The sequence below is a fragment of the Rhinoraja longicauda genome, chromosome 12 (genome assembly GCF_053455715.1).
Source record: "Rhinoraja longicauda isolate Sanriku21f chromosome 12, sRhiLon1.1, whole genome shotgun sequence".
Taxonomy (NCBI): domain Eukaryota; kingdom Metazoa; phylum Chordata; class Chondrichthyes; order Rajiformes; family Arhynchobatidae; genus Rhinoraja; species Rhinoraja longicauda.
This window is the reverse complement of record NC_135964.1, coordinates 27,188,943-27,208,377: the sequence shown is the minus strand read 5'-3', so window position 1 is coordinate 27,208,377 and position 19,435 is coordinate 27,188,943. Positions and strand designations below refer to the sequence as shown.

The following is a 19,435-nucleotide window of genomic DNA, read 5'->3' as shown; positions in this document are numbered from 1 at the left end:
CACAGGGAGAACGTTAAAACTCCGTACAGATAGCACCGATGGTTGGGATTGAACCCGGGTCTCTGGAGCTGGAAGGCTGCAACACTGCTGCCGTGCCACCGTGTCTCCCCAAAGTGGCAGACGAATGAGGCAGATACAATAGAAATGTTGAAGAGGTATTTAGACAGACATATGAATAGACAGGGCGTGTAGAGATATGGACCATGTGCAGACCATGGGATTAGTTAGGTTGGCATCATGGTTTGTACAGACATGGTGGACCAAAGGGCAAATTCACATTCTGTACAATTCTATGTTCTACTTTTTATTATTTCATAGGTAATGCCAATTCTCCATCCCAAATTGCCCTGAAGAAGTGGTGGTGTAGCCCCCATCTTGAACCAGTGCAGAAATGTCAAACTGCTGTCAAGTGGAGAGTGAAAGTCATTTGGCACAGAAGGAACTTGGATCCCCATCAGGACGGTTGCAGTATAGTAGAGGGCATGCAGATGGTCACTTTTCCATAATTCCTGTTGCCTTTGTCCTTCAAGGTGGCAGAGATTGTGGGATTGGGACGTGCTGTCAAAACTGCCCTGCTTGGTCTTGCAGATGATGCACCAGGAGTGGACAGAGCAAGTATTTATGATGGAGAATGAGTGCCAACCCTTCCAGCTAACTCTGGGCAAGAGACTCTGTGCATCTAAAATCATCAGAGGAACAGACAGGGTGAATGCACAAAATCTTTTACCTAGAGGAGGGCAGTCAAGAACAAGAGGGCATAGGTTTAAGGTGAGAAAGGAATCATTTAATAGGAACCTGAGGAGTGACTTTTTCACACAGAAGGTGGTGAGTAAATGGAACAAGCTGCCCAGAGAAGGTAGTTGAGGCAGGTAATATAACAACATTTAAAAGACATTTGGACAGGTAATATGTAGAAAGGTTTAGTGGAATATGGGCTAAACAGGGGCAGATGGGACTAGCAACATGGGGCAACTTGATCAGCATGAACAATTTGGGCCAAAGAGTCTGTTTCCATGACTGACACTAAACCCATGGGTAATAAGGGTTTAGTTCATGAGTGAACAGGTATCTGCGAGAAAGACATGGTTGCAGTTCATCACTCGTTCTTGAGTGGGACCTACTCTATGGTATTGTATGCATGCAGAGGTGGCTGATTAGACCAATCTGGGTGGCAGAGGTGCAGAGATGCTGAAGTATCAGTGGTTCTTGATTTTTGAGATTCTCTTTTCCCCTTTGCTTCCTCTATGCTAGGTTCCTCGTATGGATGAGTACCACTTTTCATGTGGGTACGCCAAACAGGTCAGTCCAATGCTTCTTGTTTCCAGTGGTGTGTATCAATAGTGAAACTCATCAGGGATGTTGTTAGAGAGTCCTTGAATCTCTTTTTTGGTCCACAACATGATTGTTCCGGCCCACCTAATCTGTGTTTCTTTCAGAGGTTCATCTGAGACAGAACCTGTGTGTCTGGAATCCTGTCTTGTCACTTGATGTGAAGTATTCTGCACAGAGAGGCCATGTGGAAGTCATTGACATGTCTACTGAACACTGTCCATGTCTCATAGGCATAGAATAAAGTGGGTATGACAACAACTTCTCACACCTTCAACTTGGTCTTTAGGCTGATTCCTCTTGCTTCCCACACTTTATTTCTCCATTTTCAAAAGCAGAGCTGGCTTTTGCTGTCCTGCAAATGTTGACTGATCTTGCGAGAGTTGTGCTAAGATATGTGAACTTGTCCACTACTGAAAGCCTCTGACCATTCACAAGGATATACGGGGTGTTTGGAGCAGTTAAACACATAATTTCTGTTTTCTCTGTGCTAATCGTGAGGCAAAAGCTGCCATTGGCATTGTCAAATTTGTCCAAGCCTTCCAACTTAGCAGTTTCTGATCTTGCATTGAGTGCATAGTTATCAGCAAAAAGGATGCCCCTTAATGTGGTTTCTTTTGGGCCCGCAAGGGATTCAGAGGGGTGAGGGGGTGTTGGGGTTTGTTGGCTGAGCAGGAATGGTGTGAGTAGGGAATGTTGGATGGAGAGTTGAACAGTGCGCAGGACGCAATCAAGAAGCCAAAGAATGAACTTTGAGGCTCACCTCATCGGGAATGTAGCAGATGAGCAGCAGAATGTACCTATTGTGTGAAAATGACTATAAATACATATTGAATGAAATGGGAAAGGATGTAAGACCATTGGTTTTCCACGTTAAAGGAGCTACATCAATGCAGTTTGTTGGTGCATCAGCAGCACACAAGCTGAGTGACTTCATTCAGTGCAATTGTTTCTCTAATTCTGTAAGAAATAACTAACATTTACAGCAATAGTTATAAAAATACCAAATAGAGTTGCTAATTCTTTGAAATTGATCTTAAGTGAGGCTCAGTAATGTGAGATACAGTGAAGAAAAATAGGTAGAAAAAATAATAAGGAATAATATTCGGGTCAAGTGAGGAATTAGAAGCTGGACTCTGGCAGAGGAAGAAAGGGGTGGGAAGGTGAAAGGGAGGAGGGGATAGAAAAGGGGACTGGAGCAATATAAATGAGAGAGAGACAGAGAAGAGGGAAGAAGATGGAATGAGAGAAGGTGAACAAATGTGAGGGATGAGAATGAGAGGGCAACAGGAGGATGTAGATGGAGGTTGAGATAGGAGGATAGAGGCACAGAACTGAGAAGGTGAGAGTCAGATGATTACGAGGAGGAGTATGAGGAAATGAAGAGGCCTGTGTGACATTTAACTGGAAAACAAAAACACCTCAGTGCCACCCACAGGCTTAATGATGCAGCAGTTAAATACTGACCTCTTATAATAGGATTTACCAAAGATAAATTCAGGCCACTCAGCACTTTCGGTAATCGGCATACTATATTTATATCGATTCCATGCTGAAGAATGTATTATAGATAGAAATGAAGGTGTGTTGGACTAAATATCTGAAACCTTGTCTGAAAATGCAAGTATAAATATATACAAAACACATCACTCTAGACTTTTTCCTTCAGATCGTGTTCATTTCTTGATATCCAGTGTAAAGATGACCCGTCCTTCAAATTTTTCATAGGGGTTGTCACTGATCATTCCTGGCGCATTAATCTTGCATTGAATTTCAACTTTTTTGTCCCTTTTCAGAGTCAGGAATTTTACTGCAACCAATGGATTGGTGTAGTTTGGCTGTAGAAAGATACAAGTTATTCCAGTGCGTGGCAGTCAAAAGGTAAAATATTTTGTAAATAGAATGAGGCTCCTTACCTGCGGCTGCCTGCCGTAGTAAGGGAAATATGAAAGGTCAAAGGTGCCATTTTCAGGATAAAATACCACATTTCCAATATTCTCCGGATAAGCATGCTGCAGTTCAAAACAGGAATCTCAGATTCATTGCTTTTTATTAAAAATGGATGGTTATAATTTTAAAGGGGAATGATTAAAAGTTACTGGATTTACTGTTATATAAGTAATATTAATTTGGCCATTGCTATTTGAAAAGGAGATGTGGGGGCAATTTTTTTACACAGATGGTGGTGAGTGCCTGGAAAGCACTGCCGGGGATGGTGTTTAAGGTAAATTGATAGTGGCATTTAAGAGACTTTAGGATAGGCATATGGATATGCAGGGAATAGAAGGATATGGATTACATGCAAGTTGATAGTGAAGGTCTCGACATCATGCTCGGCACAGACATTGTGGATCGAAGGTTCTGTTCTTGATCGTACTGTTCTGTGTTCTACAAATATACAACAGGCTGGGAATAGTGACTCCATAATTAATGGGAGAACTTTTATGAGTGCCACAGTGGTGCAGCTGGTGGAACTGCTGACTCACAGCACCGGAGACCCTGCTTTGATCCTGACCTTGGGTGCTGTCTGTGTGGAGTTTGCACACAATCCTTGGGTTTCCACTGGGTGCTCCGGTTTCCTCCCAAGTCCCAAAGACATGCAGGTTTGCAGATTAATTGGCCTCTGTAAATTACCTCTTGAGTAGGGAGTGAATGCAAAAGTGGGATAACCTATTGATGAGACCCCTTGCTCTTACTGAGTATTTCCCAAGAACTCCTGTAGGGTTACTTTGGGACAAGTGTGGCAGGAACATTACCTGGATTTGTAAACAGGACACTCACTGTACACAATTGCAATTTAGTTATCATCTTCACAATGCTCAACCGATGAGGTTTTTATGTCTCTGAGCACTCACCAGAACAGCACAAGTTACGTTTGGGGTGGTTCCATTTCCAGGCAAGTAACTGATAATCTGAAATTCCAATTGGAAACTCATTAATTGGACAACCTTGTTCAATGCCCTTCAAAATATCAAATAATTGCATTAAGCTGCTCATAACTCAGTTACTTTTACTGGCCAAATATCACCTCAACCACCACTGTTAGGACATTGTGAATACAAGCCACAAACCAGATTGGTGAGCCAGATTAACAGTTCCCAGTGCAGTACTGAGTCAAGTGGCACATTTCTCAAACCGCAAGAGGCGCAGTCCTTCTCTCGTCAGAGCTATTGAGTTGTAGAGTCATTGAGCTATACAGCACAGAAACAGGCCCTTCAGCCCACCTTGTCCATACCGACCAAGTTGGCATACTGGGCTGCTCCCATTTGCTTTCAATAGTCCATATTTCTCTAATTCTTTCAATCCATAACTCCGTTCAAATGTCTTTTAAAATTCATAATTGTATCTGCTTCTCTGGCTTCCTCTGGCAGCTCCTTCCAAATACTGCCCTCTGAGTGAAAATGTTGTCTAATATTCAAATCTTCTTTCCTGGGAAAAAGTCTGTGAGCGTTCACTTTATCTGTACCCTTCATAATTCTATTTATTTACATCTATTCATTTATCCTTTCTATTCCCCTCATGACCTTATACATCCACTTAGAAGTTCACTCCTTGTCCTCGCGCTCCAATGAATAAAGATAAAGTCCTAGTCTCATAGATAGAGTCATAGAGTCCTACAGCACAGAAAGAGGCCCTTCGGCCCATCGTGTCCGCGCCGCCCGTTACCAAACACAGTCTAATTTTAATCCCATTTTCCCGCATTTAGACCGTAGCCCTGAATGTTGTAGCATTTCAAGTGCCCATCCAAATGCCTCTTAAACGTTGTGAGTGTTCCCGCCTCCACCACCACCCCAGGCAGTGAGTTCCAGACTCCAACCACCCTCTGGGTGAAAAAGTTCTTTCTCACATCCCCCCGAAACCTCCCTCCCCTTACCCTGTATCTATGTCCCCTCGTTGTTGAACCTTCCACCAGTGGAAGAAGTTCCCCGCCATCTACCTTATCTATGCCCCTCATGATCTTGTACACCTCAATCATGTCCCCTCTCAGCCTTCTCTGCTCCAGGGAAAACAACCCCAGTCTGCTCAGTCTCTCCTCATAGCCGAGGCCCTTCATCCCTGGCAGCATCCTGGTGAATCTCCTCTGCACCCTCTCCAAAGCTATCACATCCTTTCTATAATGTGGTGACCAGAACTGTACACAATACTCCAGCTGTGGCCTCACCAGTGTTCTGTACAATTCCATCATTACCCCCCTACTTTTATATTCGATGCCCCGGCTAATGAAGGCCAGTAACCCATATGCCTTTTTGACCACCCTGTCCACCTGTCCTGCTGCCTTCAAGGACTTGTGTACCTGTACTCCAAGGTCCCTCTGTACCCCTGTCTTCCCTAGGGTCCTTCCATTCATGGTGTACTCCCTCTCCAAGTTATTTCTGCCAAAGTGCATCACCTCGCACTTTTCAGGATTAAATTCCATCTGCCACTGCTCCGCCCATCTGACCATCTCATCTATATCTTCCTGCAGCTTGCAGATCCCTTCCTCGCTATTCACCACCCCCCCTACCTTTGTGTCATCTGCAAACTTGCTGATCATGCCCTGTACGTTAACATCCAGATCATTTATGTAGATTACAAACAGTAAGGGACCCAACACCGATCCCTGCGGCACCCCACTGGACACCGGCCTCCAGTCACAGAAGCACCCTTCTACCATCACCCTCTGCCTTCTGTCACTAAGCCAGTTTTTTATCCATTTTGCCAAGGTGCCCTGGATCCCATGGGCTCTTACCTTCTTGACTAGTCTCCTGTGTGGGACCTTGTCAAAAGCCTGGTCAAAAGCCTAGTCTGGTCAACCTCTTCCTATAGCTCAGGCCCTCAAGTCCTGGCAACAATCTGATAAATTTTCTCTGCACCCTTTCTAGCTTAACAACACCATTCCGATAACAGGTTGCCCAAAATTGAATACAATACTCTAAAGACAGAAACAAAATGCTGGAGTGACTCAGTGGGTCATACAGCATCTCTGGAGAAAAGTCATGGGTGACATTTCAGGTCGAGACCCTTCTTCAGACTGAGAGTCAGAGGATAGGGAGTCTAGAGGTATGGTGGGGTAAGGTGTGAAAATAACAGATCAAAGCAGACGATGGTAAGGAAATGTAGAATGGTTCATTGTTAGCTGAGGGGAAGGTGACAAAGAGGCATACAATCAATAACATTAATCAGAAGGACAGTGAAACTAGTCGGAAAACTTGGGTAGGGGAGGGACAGAGAGAGAAGGAAAGCAAGGGAAACCTACTCTGGGCAAGAGACTGTGCGTTTACCCAATCTATTCCTCTCATGATTTTGTACACCTCTATAAGATCATCCATCATCCTCCTGCGCTCCAAGGAAGAGTCCCAGCCTGCTCAACCTCCCTATAGATCACGCTCTCGGGTCCTGGCATCATCCTCATAAATCTTCTCTGCATCCTTTCCAGCTTAACGACAGGGTGGCAATGGTAAAGTCGCTGCCTTGCAGCGCCAGAGACCTGAGTTCAATCCTGACTATGGGTGCCGTCTGTACGGAGTTTGTACGCTCTCCCCGTGACCTGCGTGGGTTTTCTCCGGGATCTCTGGTTTCCTCCCACACTCCAAAGATGTACAGGTTTGTAGGCTAATTGGCTTGGTATAATTGCAAATTGTCCCTTGTGTGTGTGTGTGGTCACTGTGTGGGGATCGCTGGTCAGCATGGACTCAGTGGGCCGAAGGGCCTGTTTCCGTGCTGTATCGCTCAACTAAATTAAACATTTTTCCTATAACAAAGTCTTTATTCTTTGGAGCGTAGAAGGTTGAGGGGGGACTTGATAGAGGCTTTTTAAATTTTAAGAGGGACGGACAGAGTTGACGTGGGTAGGCTTTTCCCTTTAAGAGTGGGGAAGATTCCAACAAGGGGACATAGCTTCAGAATTGAGGGACAAAAGTTTAGGGGTAACATGAGGGGTAACTTCTTTACTCAGAGGGTGGTGGCTGTATGGAATGGGCTTCCGGTGGAAGTGGTGGAGGCAGGCTCGATTTTATTATTTAAGAGTAAATTGGATAGGTATATGGATAAGAGGGGATTAGAGGGTTATGGTCTGAGAGCAGGTAGATGAGACTAGGTCAGAGAGAGTGGTCGGCGTGGAATGGTAGGGCCGAATGGGCCTGTTTCCGTGCTGTAGTTGTTATATGGTTATATGGTTATATGGTTAACATGGAGCCCTAAACTGAACACTCTCAATGCGGCTTCACCAAAGTCTTACATAAATGCAACATGGCCTCCCAACTGCTATACTTAATACTCTGATGAAGGTCAATGTGACAAAAGCCTTTTTGACCACCCTATCTATCTGTGACGCCACTTTCAAGGAACTCTGTATCTGCACTCCTGGATCCCTCTGCTCTACAACACTCCCTAGAGCCCTGCCATTCACTGTGTTGGTCCTGCCCATGTTAGACTTCCCAAAATGCAACTTTTCACATTTCTCTGTATTAAATTCCATCAACCATTGCTCAGTCCACCTGGCCAACTAATCAAGATCCTGCTGCAGTACTTTACAACCATCTTCACTATCTGCAAGATCACCCACTTTAGTAGAGAGAACCCAGAGAAGACTTACAAGGATGTGTTCTGGGACGATGGACTACAGTTACAAGAATAGATTGGAGAGTGGAGACACAGTCTACGCTTGTTCTTTGCCAATGTTAAGGAGACAACATTGGGAGCAGCGAATGTAGTGGACAAGGTTGGAACAAATGCATGTGAACCTTTGTGTCAGCTGGAAGGGGTTCCTGGATAGAAATGAGAGAGGAGCTGTACCAACAGGTATTACATAGGAGAGTGATTGGAGAGTGTATCTTTTATGTTTGGGAAGGAGAGATATTATGGAAGTGTATAAAATGGTGAGAGGTCAAGACAGAGTGGATAATAGGAGGCTTATCCCCTTGTTGGGGGGGAATTACAAAAATCAACGGCAAGGGAATCAAGCCTGTCTTGAGGAAAATCTATTTTATATGGCACGTGGCTGCAATCTGGAGCGCACTGGTAGGTTTCAATGTGGCCTTCAAGAGAGATTATATAAACATACAGAGGGGAATAATTTGTAAGGCTAAGGAGAAGGGGCCAAAGCTGGAACTGATGACTTTCTGTAGTAAAAATCTGATCCTGACATGGCGGGCTAAATGAAACCTTCCCAATTGTAACCATTCTCTAATTCTATTATCTTCTACATTTGTTCTTTCCAAGCAGACATACCCTGTTCATTCGGATTAAGATGCAGGGTTGACCAGTTTTGTATCCAAAAGTGGGATCCTCCAGTCCAGAGCAATTCTTCAGCATGTCTCGAGTAAACTTGCAGGCAAACTTTGAATTAGGGCCATACCCACTTTGGAAAGTATAGTTGCCACTGGTGCAGTTGTAGTTTTTTTTTTCCTGGACTGACTCATTATATGCTAATAGATAAAGACAGAAATCAGAGCTAGAGAGGGAGGCAATAAATTACTCAGTGCTCTACAAATTCAAAATGAAACAAACATACCACAAATGTACTCCTGCTCCTGGAACATCAGGGAGAGCTCGGGCTACAGTTCTCGGGAGCCAACAGTGACGTGTGGAGGGCCAAGTCAAGTCAAGTCAAGTCAAGTCAATTTTATTTGTATAGCACATTTAAAAACAACCCACGTTGACCAAAGTGCTGTACATCAGTTCAGGTACTAAGAACGGACATACAATGGCACACAAACATAACAGCACATACATAAACAGTTCACAGCGCCCCCTCAGAGGGCCTCAAACGCCAAGGGTGTTTAAGCTACAAGGGGAGTTCTGGGGATGACACAGCTTCAGAGAAGGATGGTAACTTTACAAAATGGTAAGCAAAGTGCATGGAAATGTTCTTTTGGTTTCAGGTTTATCCCAGTTGAGGGTTGATCGTTGGCAACTGGATAAACTGGAAAGATGGTGGACACTATTAAATAATAACTTCTCAAAAGGGAATTTAATGTCAATCAAAAGTGAAACATTTGTTGGACTTTGCAGAAAGGAAATAAGGAGTGTGCATTTCCAAAGAGTTGGCAAGGGTTTGATCACATAAATAGGCTTCCATGGTGTTATGTAACCTGTGTTTTTATCTTGGGTTAATCAGATTATGGGGTGATCTGACTGCGGGGGAGGTCTGTCTTTGGGCATAGTTTGACCGTGAGGATATCTGACATAGAAACATAGAAAAATAGGTGCAGGAGTAGGCCATTTGGCCCTTCGAGCCAGCACCGCCATTCAATATGATCATGGCTAATCATCTAAAATCAGTACCCTGTTCCTGCTTTTTTCCCCATATCCCTTGATTCCTTTAGCTCTAAGAGCTAAATCTAACTCTCTCTTGAAAACATCCAGTGAATTGGCATCCACTGCCTTCTGTGGCAGAGAATTCCACAGATTCACAACTCCCTGGGTGAAAATGTTTTTCCTCATTTCAGTCCTAAATAGCCTACCCCTAATTCTTAAATGGTGGTGTTTCACTGAAGGGCTTGTCTGACTGTTTGGTTGGTTTGACTGTGGGTGTGGTCTGACCGAGGGTGGGGGTGAGAGTGGGAGTCTTATTGTGGGGGTGATCTGACTGTAGGGGCCATCTGACTGGGTTGGGGGGGGGGGGGGGGGGAGGCAGTCTGACAGTGAGGCAGATAACAGTAAGTGAAGTAATTGTTTAGTATTAATGAATGACTGGATTTAAATATGGCTTCAGGAATGTTATTCACTGAATAATATGAATATGTTTTGGTCTCTTGTTAAAGCAAGGAGCATGGACATCTGAATCAAGGCTGAAACCTCTGTCACGACTTTCCTTCACATGTACCAAAAACTAAATAAATCCACATTTCTGCTTCTTTAATTATGTATTGCATTTCGCATTAGAACTGCCCAGCAACAATCTACACATGGGCTTGTACCTATCCACCTCTACCTGAAAGAAAATGCTGAAGCTCGTGGACGTAACAGTGCCATGTCTTTGGATTTGAAATATTAAAGTCGATCCTCAAATCTTTTGGTTGTGGTTGTATCGTCACACCTACGAGAGAACACAATGCAAATATGCAGCCGTCACATTAATTTCATGCTTCATGTATCTTGTTGTGTTTTATGACTGTTGACAGACCAATTTCCCTCCTGAGATAAACAAAGTTCTATCGTATCGTATGGTATATAGACAATATCAACAAAGGTACCACTAAATTGGAAGGCAAGGAAATTTTCATACAAAGAAGTCATCCCATAAATAAATGTGATTTTTATAACAAAAATTATATTAAAACTGCTGTCATCCACTAAGGCAATATTGGTAAAGCTCAAAAATTAAGAAAGGTGCAATTGCTCCAATGGGTTTATACTTTAGCAGTAGATGGAGGAACACATATGCAGGCAGATTACATATAGATGTACAAGCAATATGGTTGTCATAATGGATGACTTTAACTTCCCCAGTATTGTCTGGGTCTTCCTTATTGCAAAAGGCATAGACAGCGCAGAATGTTTACGTGCATCCAAGAGAGTTTCTAGGAACAGTATGTGGATAGACCAACTCAAAGAACGAGCATACTGGACCATGTATTATCTGCCAAAGACAGACAGATCAAAGACGTGCAGGTTTGTAGGTTCATTGGCTTCGGTAACATTGCAAATTGTCCCTAGTTTGTAGGGCAGTGCTAGTGTGTGGGGGTCGATTGTCGGAGTGGACTCGGTTGCCGAAGGGCTTGTTTCCGTGCTGTATCCCTAAAGTCTAGAGTCTAAAATATTCTCAGTCCCCTGCAATGGCACACACTCTTCACCAGGGTGCATGCCTGAACCACATATTTCAGCACTGAGCAACCTTGCTGCTTGCCCCAAGCCTTCAACCGCAATCAATACCGGGGTGGGGACATGTCATTGGTGGGGAAAGCACAAGATGAGGGTACGATTTGTGCCAGTTCTTCATTACAGCAGAACACAGAAGTAAAAAAGAAAATCAGGAGGGCAAAATGGAGACAGGAGATAGCTTTGGCAGATAATATTAAGGATAACCCTAAGAGATTTTATGTACATGAAGGGCGAAAAGGTAACCACTGAGAGAATACGGGCCCCTCAGGAATCAAAGTGGTCAACTCTGTGCAGAGCCACAGGGGATGGAGAAGGTCTTCAATGAGTACTTCTCTGTTTTTTACTGTGGAGAAAGACATGAGGAACTTGGGGCAGTCAATGGAAGTGTCTTGACGGCAGTTAGTATTACAGTCGAGAAGGTGCTGAAGGTCATAACGGGTATGAACTAAAAAACAAATTTCCAGGGCCTGATCAGATATATCTGAGGACACTGTGGGAAGCTAGAGAAGAAATTGCAGGTGCCCTGGGAGAGATTTATGCGTCATTAAATACAGGTGAGGTGCCGGAAGACTGGAAGATGTCAAATGTTGTGCCTCTAGTTATGAAGGACTGGAGGGAAAAGCCTGAGAACTACAGGCCAGTGAGTCTAACATCTGTGGTCGTCGGAAGGTTACTAGAGAAAATGGACTGGAAGAGACATAACATTACCCAACAGTGGAGAGATGAGAGACTGCAGGTGCTGGAATCTGGAACAAAAAACAAACTGCTGCAGTAACTCAGAGTTCAGGCAACACCTATGAAGGGAAATGGACAATCGATAATTTGAATGAACACTCGTCTTCAGACTCTTGGAATAGAGGGGGGGGGGTAGCTGGCAGAAAGAGGTGAGAGGAAGGAGTGGGGCAAGAGCTAGCAGAGGAGGTGGTGTCAGTGTCTTCTACACTTATCACCTCCAGCCTTGGTTACTATCTCCACTCTTCTTTACCCCACCTGACTCTTCTGCCAATCAACCCTCCTCACCCAAATCCACTGATCACCTTTTTTCCCCACCCCTTCTCCGCACCTCCTCAGCCCCTCAGCCTCTCTCTACCAGCCATGTGCCCTCTACCTCATTAATCTGAAGAAGGGCCGGCTTGTAATGCCATCTGACAATTTCCTTCCACTGATTCTGCCCGACCTGCTGACTACCTCCAGCAGTTTGATTTTTGCACACTATTAATAGTGCTCTGTGGGGTAGTGCTAAGCGGGTACCACTGTACAAAAATGTAAAATATAATATAATATATTGTATAGAACTGCTAAGAATCACTAACTGAGTCCCACCAACAATTTCACAGGTGAGTTCAAAACCTTACCTGGTGCTTTGAGTCTGTCTTGATAAGTCGGTGTGTATGGGTCTGTCGTATATAACAGCACAAACATGGACAGGGCAAACAGTGAGCAAATTACAACGTAGAAGGCCACGTAATACAGGCTGATGAGAACTAGGAGAGAAGCAATGAGCAGTTAGATTGAATTGTATGGAATAACATAAAAATGTAGCACAAAAACATGATGATCATCCTCACCAGATTAGATCTGAATACGTGCACTACTTGCCCTTATCCCTCCCTTCGTCCTCCAATTTAATCAGCATGGTCCTCCGTTGCCTCTGCAGAGCTAATCCGCCTTTCTTTTTTCTGCTAAATCTTACACTTCCTGGCAAATACCTTCTATCTTTAATATTACTTAATGTTAAAAAAATAAACATAATTCCATTTGTAAGGACCCATTCTTCTTGTTCATCTACATGCAATGTTTGATGACACACTAGATGCAGTTAACAGAAATAGTTTTTGGATACTGTTAATAGTTGACACTTAACACCTCAGTCCAAGGACAATTAGAGGTGAATACTAAAAGCCAGCTCTGTCCACATTCTATGAATAAATAAAGAGAAAACAACAGACAACTGGTCTGAAATTGGCCACTGCTTCGTGTCAAATAACGTATTCTGCACAAATAACAGGAAGGTGAACTCACCTGAAGATTTTCAGACAAATACAAAACAAAGCCATTTAAAAATATTGGATGTTGCAGATTATTTCTGCCACTGAAGCTGCATTGACTTTGCAATGAGCAGTTAGATAGAATTATATTCAATAACATAAAAATGCAACACAAAAATATGATGATCATCCCCACCAGATGAGAACAGAATATGTGCCAGAGCGATCCAAACTGCAATCCAAATCCTACTGCCCCACTCTTTTGCGATAGTCCTCATCAGTACTAATCACACTACCCCACTTTTCCCCACTTTCTGTACCATTCAAAACTAATCCAACTATCCCATACTCTCCCCGTAACCCTGGATCAATTCAAAACAAATCCACCTACCCCACATACTCCCCACAATATTATATCAATTCAAAACTAATCCAATTATCCCTAACTCTCCCCATTATCTTATTTTAGAACATAGAACACAGAACAGTGCAGTACAAGAACAGGCCATTTGACCCACAATGTCTGTGCCAAACATGATGCCAAAACCACCTCCTATCCACCTGCATATAATCCATAACCTTCCATTCCCAGCATATCCACATGTCAATCTAAAGCCACTTAAATGTCTCTACCGTATCTGCCTCAACCACCACCCCTGGCAGTGCGTTCTCAGTACTCACCACCTTCTGTGTAAAAAAATTGCCCTGCACATTTCCTTTAAAATTTGCCCCTCTCACTTTAAAGCTATGCTCTCTAGTATTTTTTTTCATCCTAGGGGAAAAGTTCTGATTGTCTATCCTATCTATGCCGCTCATAATGTTATGTATTTGTATCAGGTCTTGCTGCAACCTCTGATGTTCCAGTCAAAACACTCAAAGTTTATCCAACCACTCCCTAAAGCTAACCAATCCCCCCCCCCCCCCCCCCCCCCCCCATCCAGGAATCAACCTCCTCTGCATCCTTTCCAAAGACTCCATATCCTTCCTTTAATGGAATCTTAATTCAAAATGAATCTCCCCGACACCCTCCTCCTTCCCAAGTAATCTAACTCTCCCCCTCTTTCCTGTAGCCTGATTCATCTAAGACTAATCCCACTGTCCCATTTACTGGTAGAAATATGTCAGTTGTGACATAGCCTCACAGCCTGGTCCACCACATACTCGTGGTTACCTTTCTATAAAAGAAGTCCAGAACTACACACACAACTAACTGGTTTCACTGAATCATATGGCTCAGAAGATAGCTATTTAGCCCACTGTATGATCTAAACAAAACAAATTCATCATGAACTACTCTTGTACTCTGTGCCATTCAAGAATTTGCCACCTGAAATCTTCTCATCCTATGTTTATCTTGCAGTCTCTCCTACCCCAGTTTCCAGGTGTCCTCCCCATTATTTCCTTTGTTTCTGGATTCCAAAGGAAGCGTTTGAACCCCTCCATGCGCTGGCCACATGTCTTCTTCTCGTTGAAGGCAGCCATTTTTCCCAATGTGTTACAGCTCCAAATGGTGGGATGTCACGGTGTGAGGGAGTTCAGGGAGATTTGAGGGGGAGGGAGCCCCTACTATTCATTTTATAGCATGATGTCACACATTCAACCAATCACGCTAAGGAATGGCATTCCACAGATATCGGCACTGTTTAGATTAGTGCAAAATGATTAATAACTAAACTCTGCACACATGAAGCAACATTCAGATTGTGCAATTAGTTCCTGATATTTCTTTGACACAGTGGCTGATAACTTAATCATGTTTGATGATTTGAAAGTGAACTAAATTATTGGTTGATCTGGTTGTTTCGTTCTTACAAACCAAGGACAGAGTGGGGTGACTGGCACCCGTTTTTCATGTTCTATGATGTACTTGTTACTATGGCATCCACTCCAGATCCACATCACTGTCAACCACTTACAGAGACTTACCAGACCTCTGTAAAGTAACGTGGCCTATTCCATCAACACCTTAAGCCATCGACAGCCAGCCAACGTTTAGCATTTTCCCGGAAAGTAAAAGAGCAGAAGGACACATACATGTGGATTATGAATAAGGAAGGCAACTGTCCTGTGCACAGTTACTTCATAAATAATATTGGAATTCAGGGAAAATATCATTAAAACTTCCAAAAGCTCTGTAGGGTTAACAGGGGAGTTCCAAAGATTAATGAAAATCCATTGACGTCAAGGCTGCCAAAATTCAAAAGTGTTGAATTGTCATATGCATAACAAGGAAACTTTTACATGTATCAGTTTTACTATGGTATTAATCCAGCAACAACAAAAAAATAACCAATAATGCAGAAAACTGTCAGTTATTCCAGGTAAACCAGAACATGATTGTGCAAGCCGGAATTTGTAGTGTTGCATTGTAGTGTGAAGTTCATAGTAGTTCGGTGCTGTGGTGGGGTTGTAGTGAGAGTTGTGCAGGGTGGTTTAAGAACATGATAGTTGATGGGATGAAGCTGGTCTTGAACCTGGAGGTCACTGATCTCAGGCTCCTGTACCTTCGTTCTGATGGTAGCAGTGAGATGAGTGTGGTTAGGGTATTGTGGGACTTTGATGATATTAGCTGCATTCTGGAGGAAGGACTTCCTGTAGAACCCTTCGGTGGTGGGGACATCAATACCTATGATGGACCGTGCAATGTCCACCACTTTCTGCAGGATCATTCATTTTTGAGTTTTTGAATCACTGAAGCACACTGAAGCAATAGACAATAGACAATACGTGCAGGAGGAGGCCATTCGGCCCTTCGAGCCAGCACCACCATTCAATGTGATCATGGCTGATCATTCTCAATCAGTACCCCGTTCCTGCCTTCTCCCCATACCCCCTGACTCCGCTATCCTTAAGAGCTCTATCCAGCTCTCTCTTGAATGCATTCAGAGAATTGGCTGCCACTGCCTTCTGAGGCAGAGAATTCCACAGATTCACAACTCTCTGACTGAAGCCAGTCAGTGTGCTCTCCACCTGCAGAAGTTTGAGAGTATTTGACGACATGTTGAATCTCCTCAAATCTCAAAGGCATTGGTGAGCTTTGCTGGGGATGGTACAGTGTATATACCTCTAGGTATTATACTGGATGGTGCTAAGTATTGCATTGTCTGTAAATTTGGATATTGTGCCTGATCTCTCAAGTCCAAGTCATTAATGGATATTAAGAACAGCAATAGCCTACGTGCATTCCCTTGAGAATTCCACGATACATTTCACTCCAATCCAACAAAAGAGCCATTACTGTGATGTGGCCCACTCTTTGTCCATGCTGCTACACCCTTTTAACCTTGATATGCGACCTTATCAATGTCTTTTCGTTATGTCCATATGATGCCCATCGATCCTTTCCACTTCTTCAAAAAGTAATTGATAGATGACATTTGATTTTGATAAATCCCTGCTGTTGAGGTTAAGCAGACCAACCTGTAATTGCATTGTCTTGAACAAGAGGGTAACATTTGCCATTTTCTCAGATGCAAATCTTAGAAACCAAAGGGCAGCTAAAAACACAAAAGACAGAAATATATTCCTTTATTTGTCCCACACCGGGGAAATTTACAGAAAAGGGAAGGGCTGCACCCCAGGGGAGGTACTTGAGTGGCATGGGTGTTTTGTTTAAAGATAGTCTAGGTGTGAACATCGCTCAGCATGTTTGGAGCGCAGGAGGATACGGGTTGACCTTATAGAGGTACATGAGATCTTGAGGGGAATAGATAGGGTAAATGCAGTCTTTTACCCAGAGTAGAGGAATCAATAACCAGAGGATATCGGTTTAAAGTGAGGGGGGAAAGATTTAATAGGAATGTGAAGGCCAACGTTTTTACAGAGTGGTTGGTAACTGGAATAAGTTGTCAGAGGAGGTAGTTGAGGCAAGTACTATAACAACATTTTAAAGATATTTGGATATGTTACTGGATATGAGAGGTTTAGAGGGATATGAGCCAAATGTATGCAGATGGGATTAGCCTAGATGGGGCATCTTAGTTGGGCAAGTTGGGCTGAAGGGCCTGTTTCTGTGCTGACTATGATTATAATAGGTGTGCAAAAAGAGGAAGAAAATAGAGTGCAGAATGTCATGTTGCAGCTCCATAAACTGTCTCAGAAAGCAGTTGCACAACACTGTCCCATGCAATACTTTCCACCCAGGGCCCCAAACTTTTATGTCTTCTGCAATGGCCACCTCATTGGAAGGCAATTAAGTATGGTCAAGAAATGCTGCCTTAGCCAGCTGTGCCTGCATCCCTTGGAGAAACAAAAAAAAGCTCACTTTATGCATCAGTGAAGCTGCCTTCTCGCCATCTGTGTGAAATGGATTCTAAGACCAGTCAGAAGTCTGATAACATCACATAGGTTGAGTAACTGTTGCACAGCCTGAGGTATCAATATTCAGAAGGCCATAAACGGAGACGTTGCCTGTCCTCGCAAATTAATGACAAAAAGCCAAAAGCAGTTGGGCAGCAGTAGAGCTGCTACCATACAGTGCAGCTCAGACCCGGGTTCGACCGTGACTACAGGTGCTGTCTGTATGGTTTGTACATTCTCTCTGTGACCACATGGGTATTCTACGGGTGCTCTGGTTTCTTCACATTCCAAAGATGTACGATTTGTAGCTTCTGTAAATTGTCCCTAATGTTTAGGATAGAACTAGTGTATGGGCCAAAGGTATCACAAAATGCTGGAGTAACTCAGCGGGTCAGGCAGCATCTAGGAGAGGGAATGGGTGATGTTTCGGGTCGAGACCCTTCTTCAGACTCTGTGTGGGCGATCGATTGTCAGCGTGGACATGGTGGGTCAAAGGACCTGTTTCCACACACTATCCCTAAACTAAGCTTAAACTAAATTGCACTTAAGATGAGTTATATTCCCTGAGATGAAGAGAAAAGGACGATCAGCTATGTACTGTCCTGCCTCTGATGTGCAAAGGGCTGTAATGACTGTTTCCAGGTTCATTGTGAAAGAGTGGCTCTACCATCCACCTCGTTGACATTGGTTCTTGAACATGCATGTCACCTTACCTCCAAATAATCTTTTTGTCCCTTTGTTAGTTTAATCAGCAAACAATACGTGTGTTTGTAAAGTACTTTCTATCAACCATGAGGCACGGTATAGATTTGAAATTGTCATAAAAGCTCTGTAGCTGAAACTGTTGTTGACTTTAATAGATTAGAGCACACTTGATTTATAATTTACCCTGCTTATTAAACACCATTGTACAATCCTCTAGTGATAAGCAATCAATGGAAGAACAATGTTTTCGACCCCCTTTTCTTGTACTAACCCTGTAGAGGTCACTGTAATTGTGCTGAAAATGTGAACAATGGCATTTCTCTGGATCGGTGCAGAATCTAATAACTCCATGTGCCAGACAAAGCAGTTTTCTCATTCTGGCTTCCAAGATCAGATGAAGGACTGCATCAAACTGTAAGATTAGGGGGGAGGGGAGAGAGAGAGATGGGGGGGGGGGGAGAGAGAGAGAGAGAGAGAGAGAGAGGGAGGGAGAGGTGGAGGGAAAAACAACACAAGGAAATGTTTGCCTCAGTCATGGTCAGAACCAAGTTTATGGGCTCTCCCGAGACTGACCATATAAACTAAACCGACATTCACCGCAGTGTTGAAGGAGCTAGCATGGAGGTGCCCCTCCAGTGGAGTGTTGCCCTATCAGAGATTCATTGTTACAATGCTGACGGAGACCTTTGCTGCCAGAGGTCCTTTTTCCCCATGCAGTGCTGCAGTCACAGAGATCAACTTTGAGATGAGTGTGGCAGTCAGAGGAGTCAACTTTGAAATTAGACACAAATGCTGGTTCTCTGACACCCATGACCTTCTTTGAAAAATATCAACCGATTTCTCCCAGTTCCTGGGAAAATTAACCTTTTCCATTTGCCTCCTTTATCCATCTCTGCTCAGTGGAGAACAATTCCAGCTTCTCAAATCTCTCCATTTAATAGATGTTTCTCATCACAAAGGTGTTCTGATAAAGAACCTAAGGACCATTCTTTAATCGAGATACTATAGGCTAGCCTGGATTAAAGCTAAACAAAACTGCCCACTTTTAAATTTATTTCTTATATATGGAACATTGAATTTCCAATAACAAAGAACATAAAGCGCTGGAGTACCTTAGCAGATCAGGCAGCATCTCTGGCAAACACGGATAGGTGACATTTTGGGTCGAGACCCTTAATCGTATAGTTAGTATTAAGCAGAATGCACAAAATGAATTAATGCTCCAAGGTTAATTCAATAACAACTTTTAGAAATTGCAGAAGATCAGTATTTGAAAGGAAAAATCTTGCAAACTATCAGGAATGTGGAAT

General features: G+C 43.4%; 1 protein-coding gene across 1 annotated transcript; it reads right to left on the bottom strand.

Annotated features, from left to right (window-relative positions):
• Positions 1 to 1,640: 1,640 nt before the first annotated feature.
• LOC144598535 (potassium-transporting ATPase subunit beta-like) lies at positions 1,641 to 14,603 on the bottom strand. The gene is made up of 7 exons (XM_078408711.1): positions 14,492 to 14,603; positions 12,489 to 12,617; positions 10,244 to 10,348; positions 8,539 to 8,735; positions 4,185 to 4,241; positions 3,246 to 3,341; positions 1,641 to 3,167 (listed from the first exon to the last, which is right to left on the bottom strand). The coding sequence occupies exons 1-7, from the start codon at positions 14,601 to 14,603 to the stop codon at positions 3,006 to 3,008; spliced, it is 858 nt and encodes a 285-aa protein (XP_078264837.1). The 3' UTR covers positions 1,641 to 3,005.
• Between the last annotated feature and the right edge of the window lie 4,832 nt (positions 14,604 to 19,435).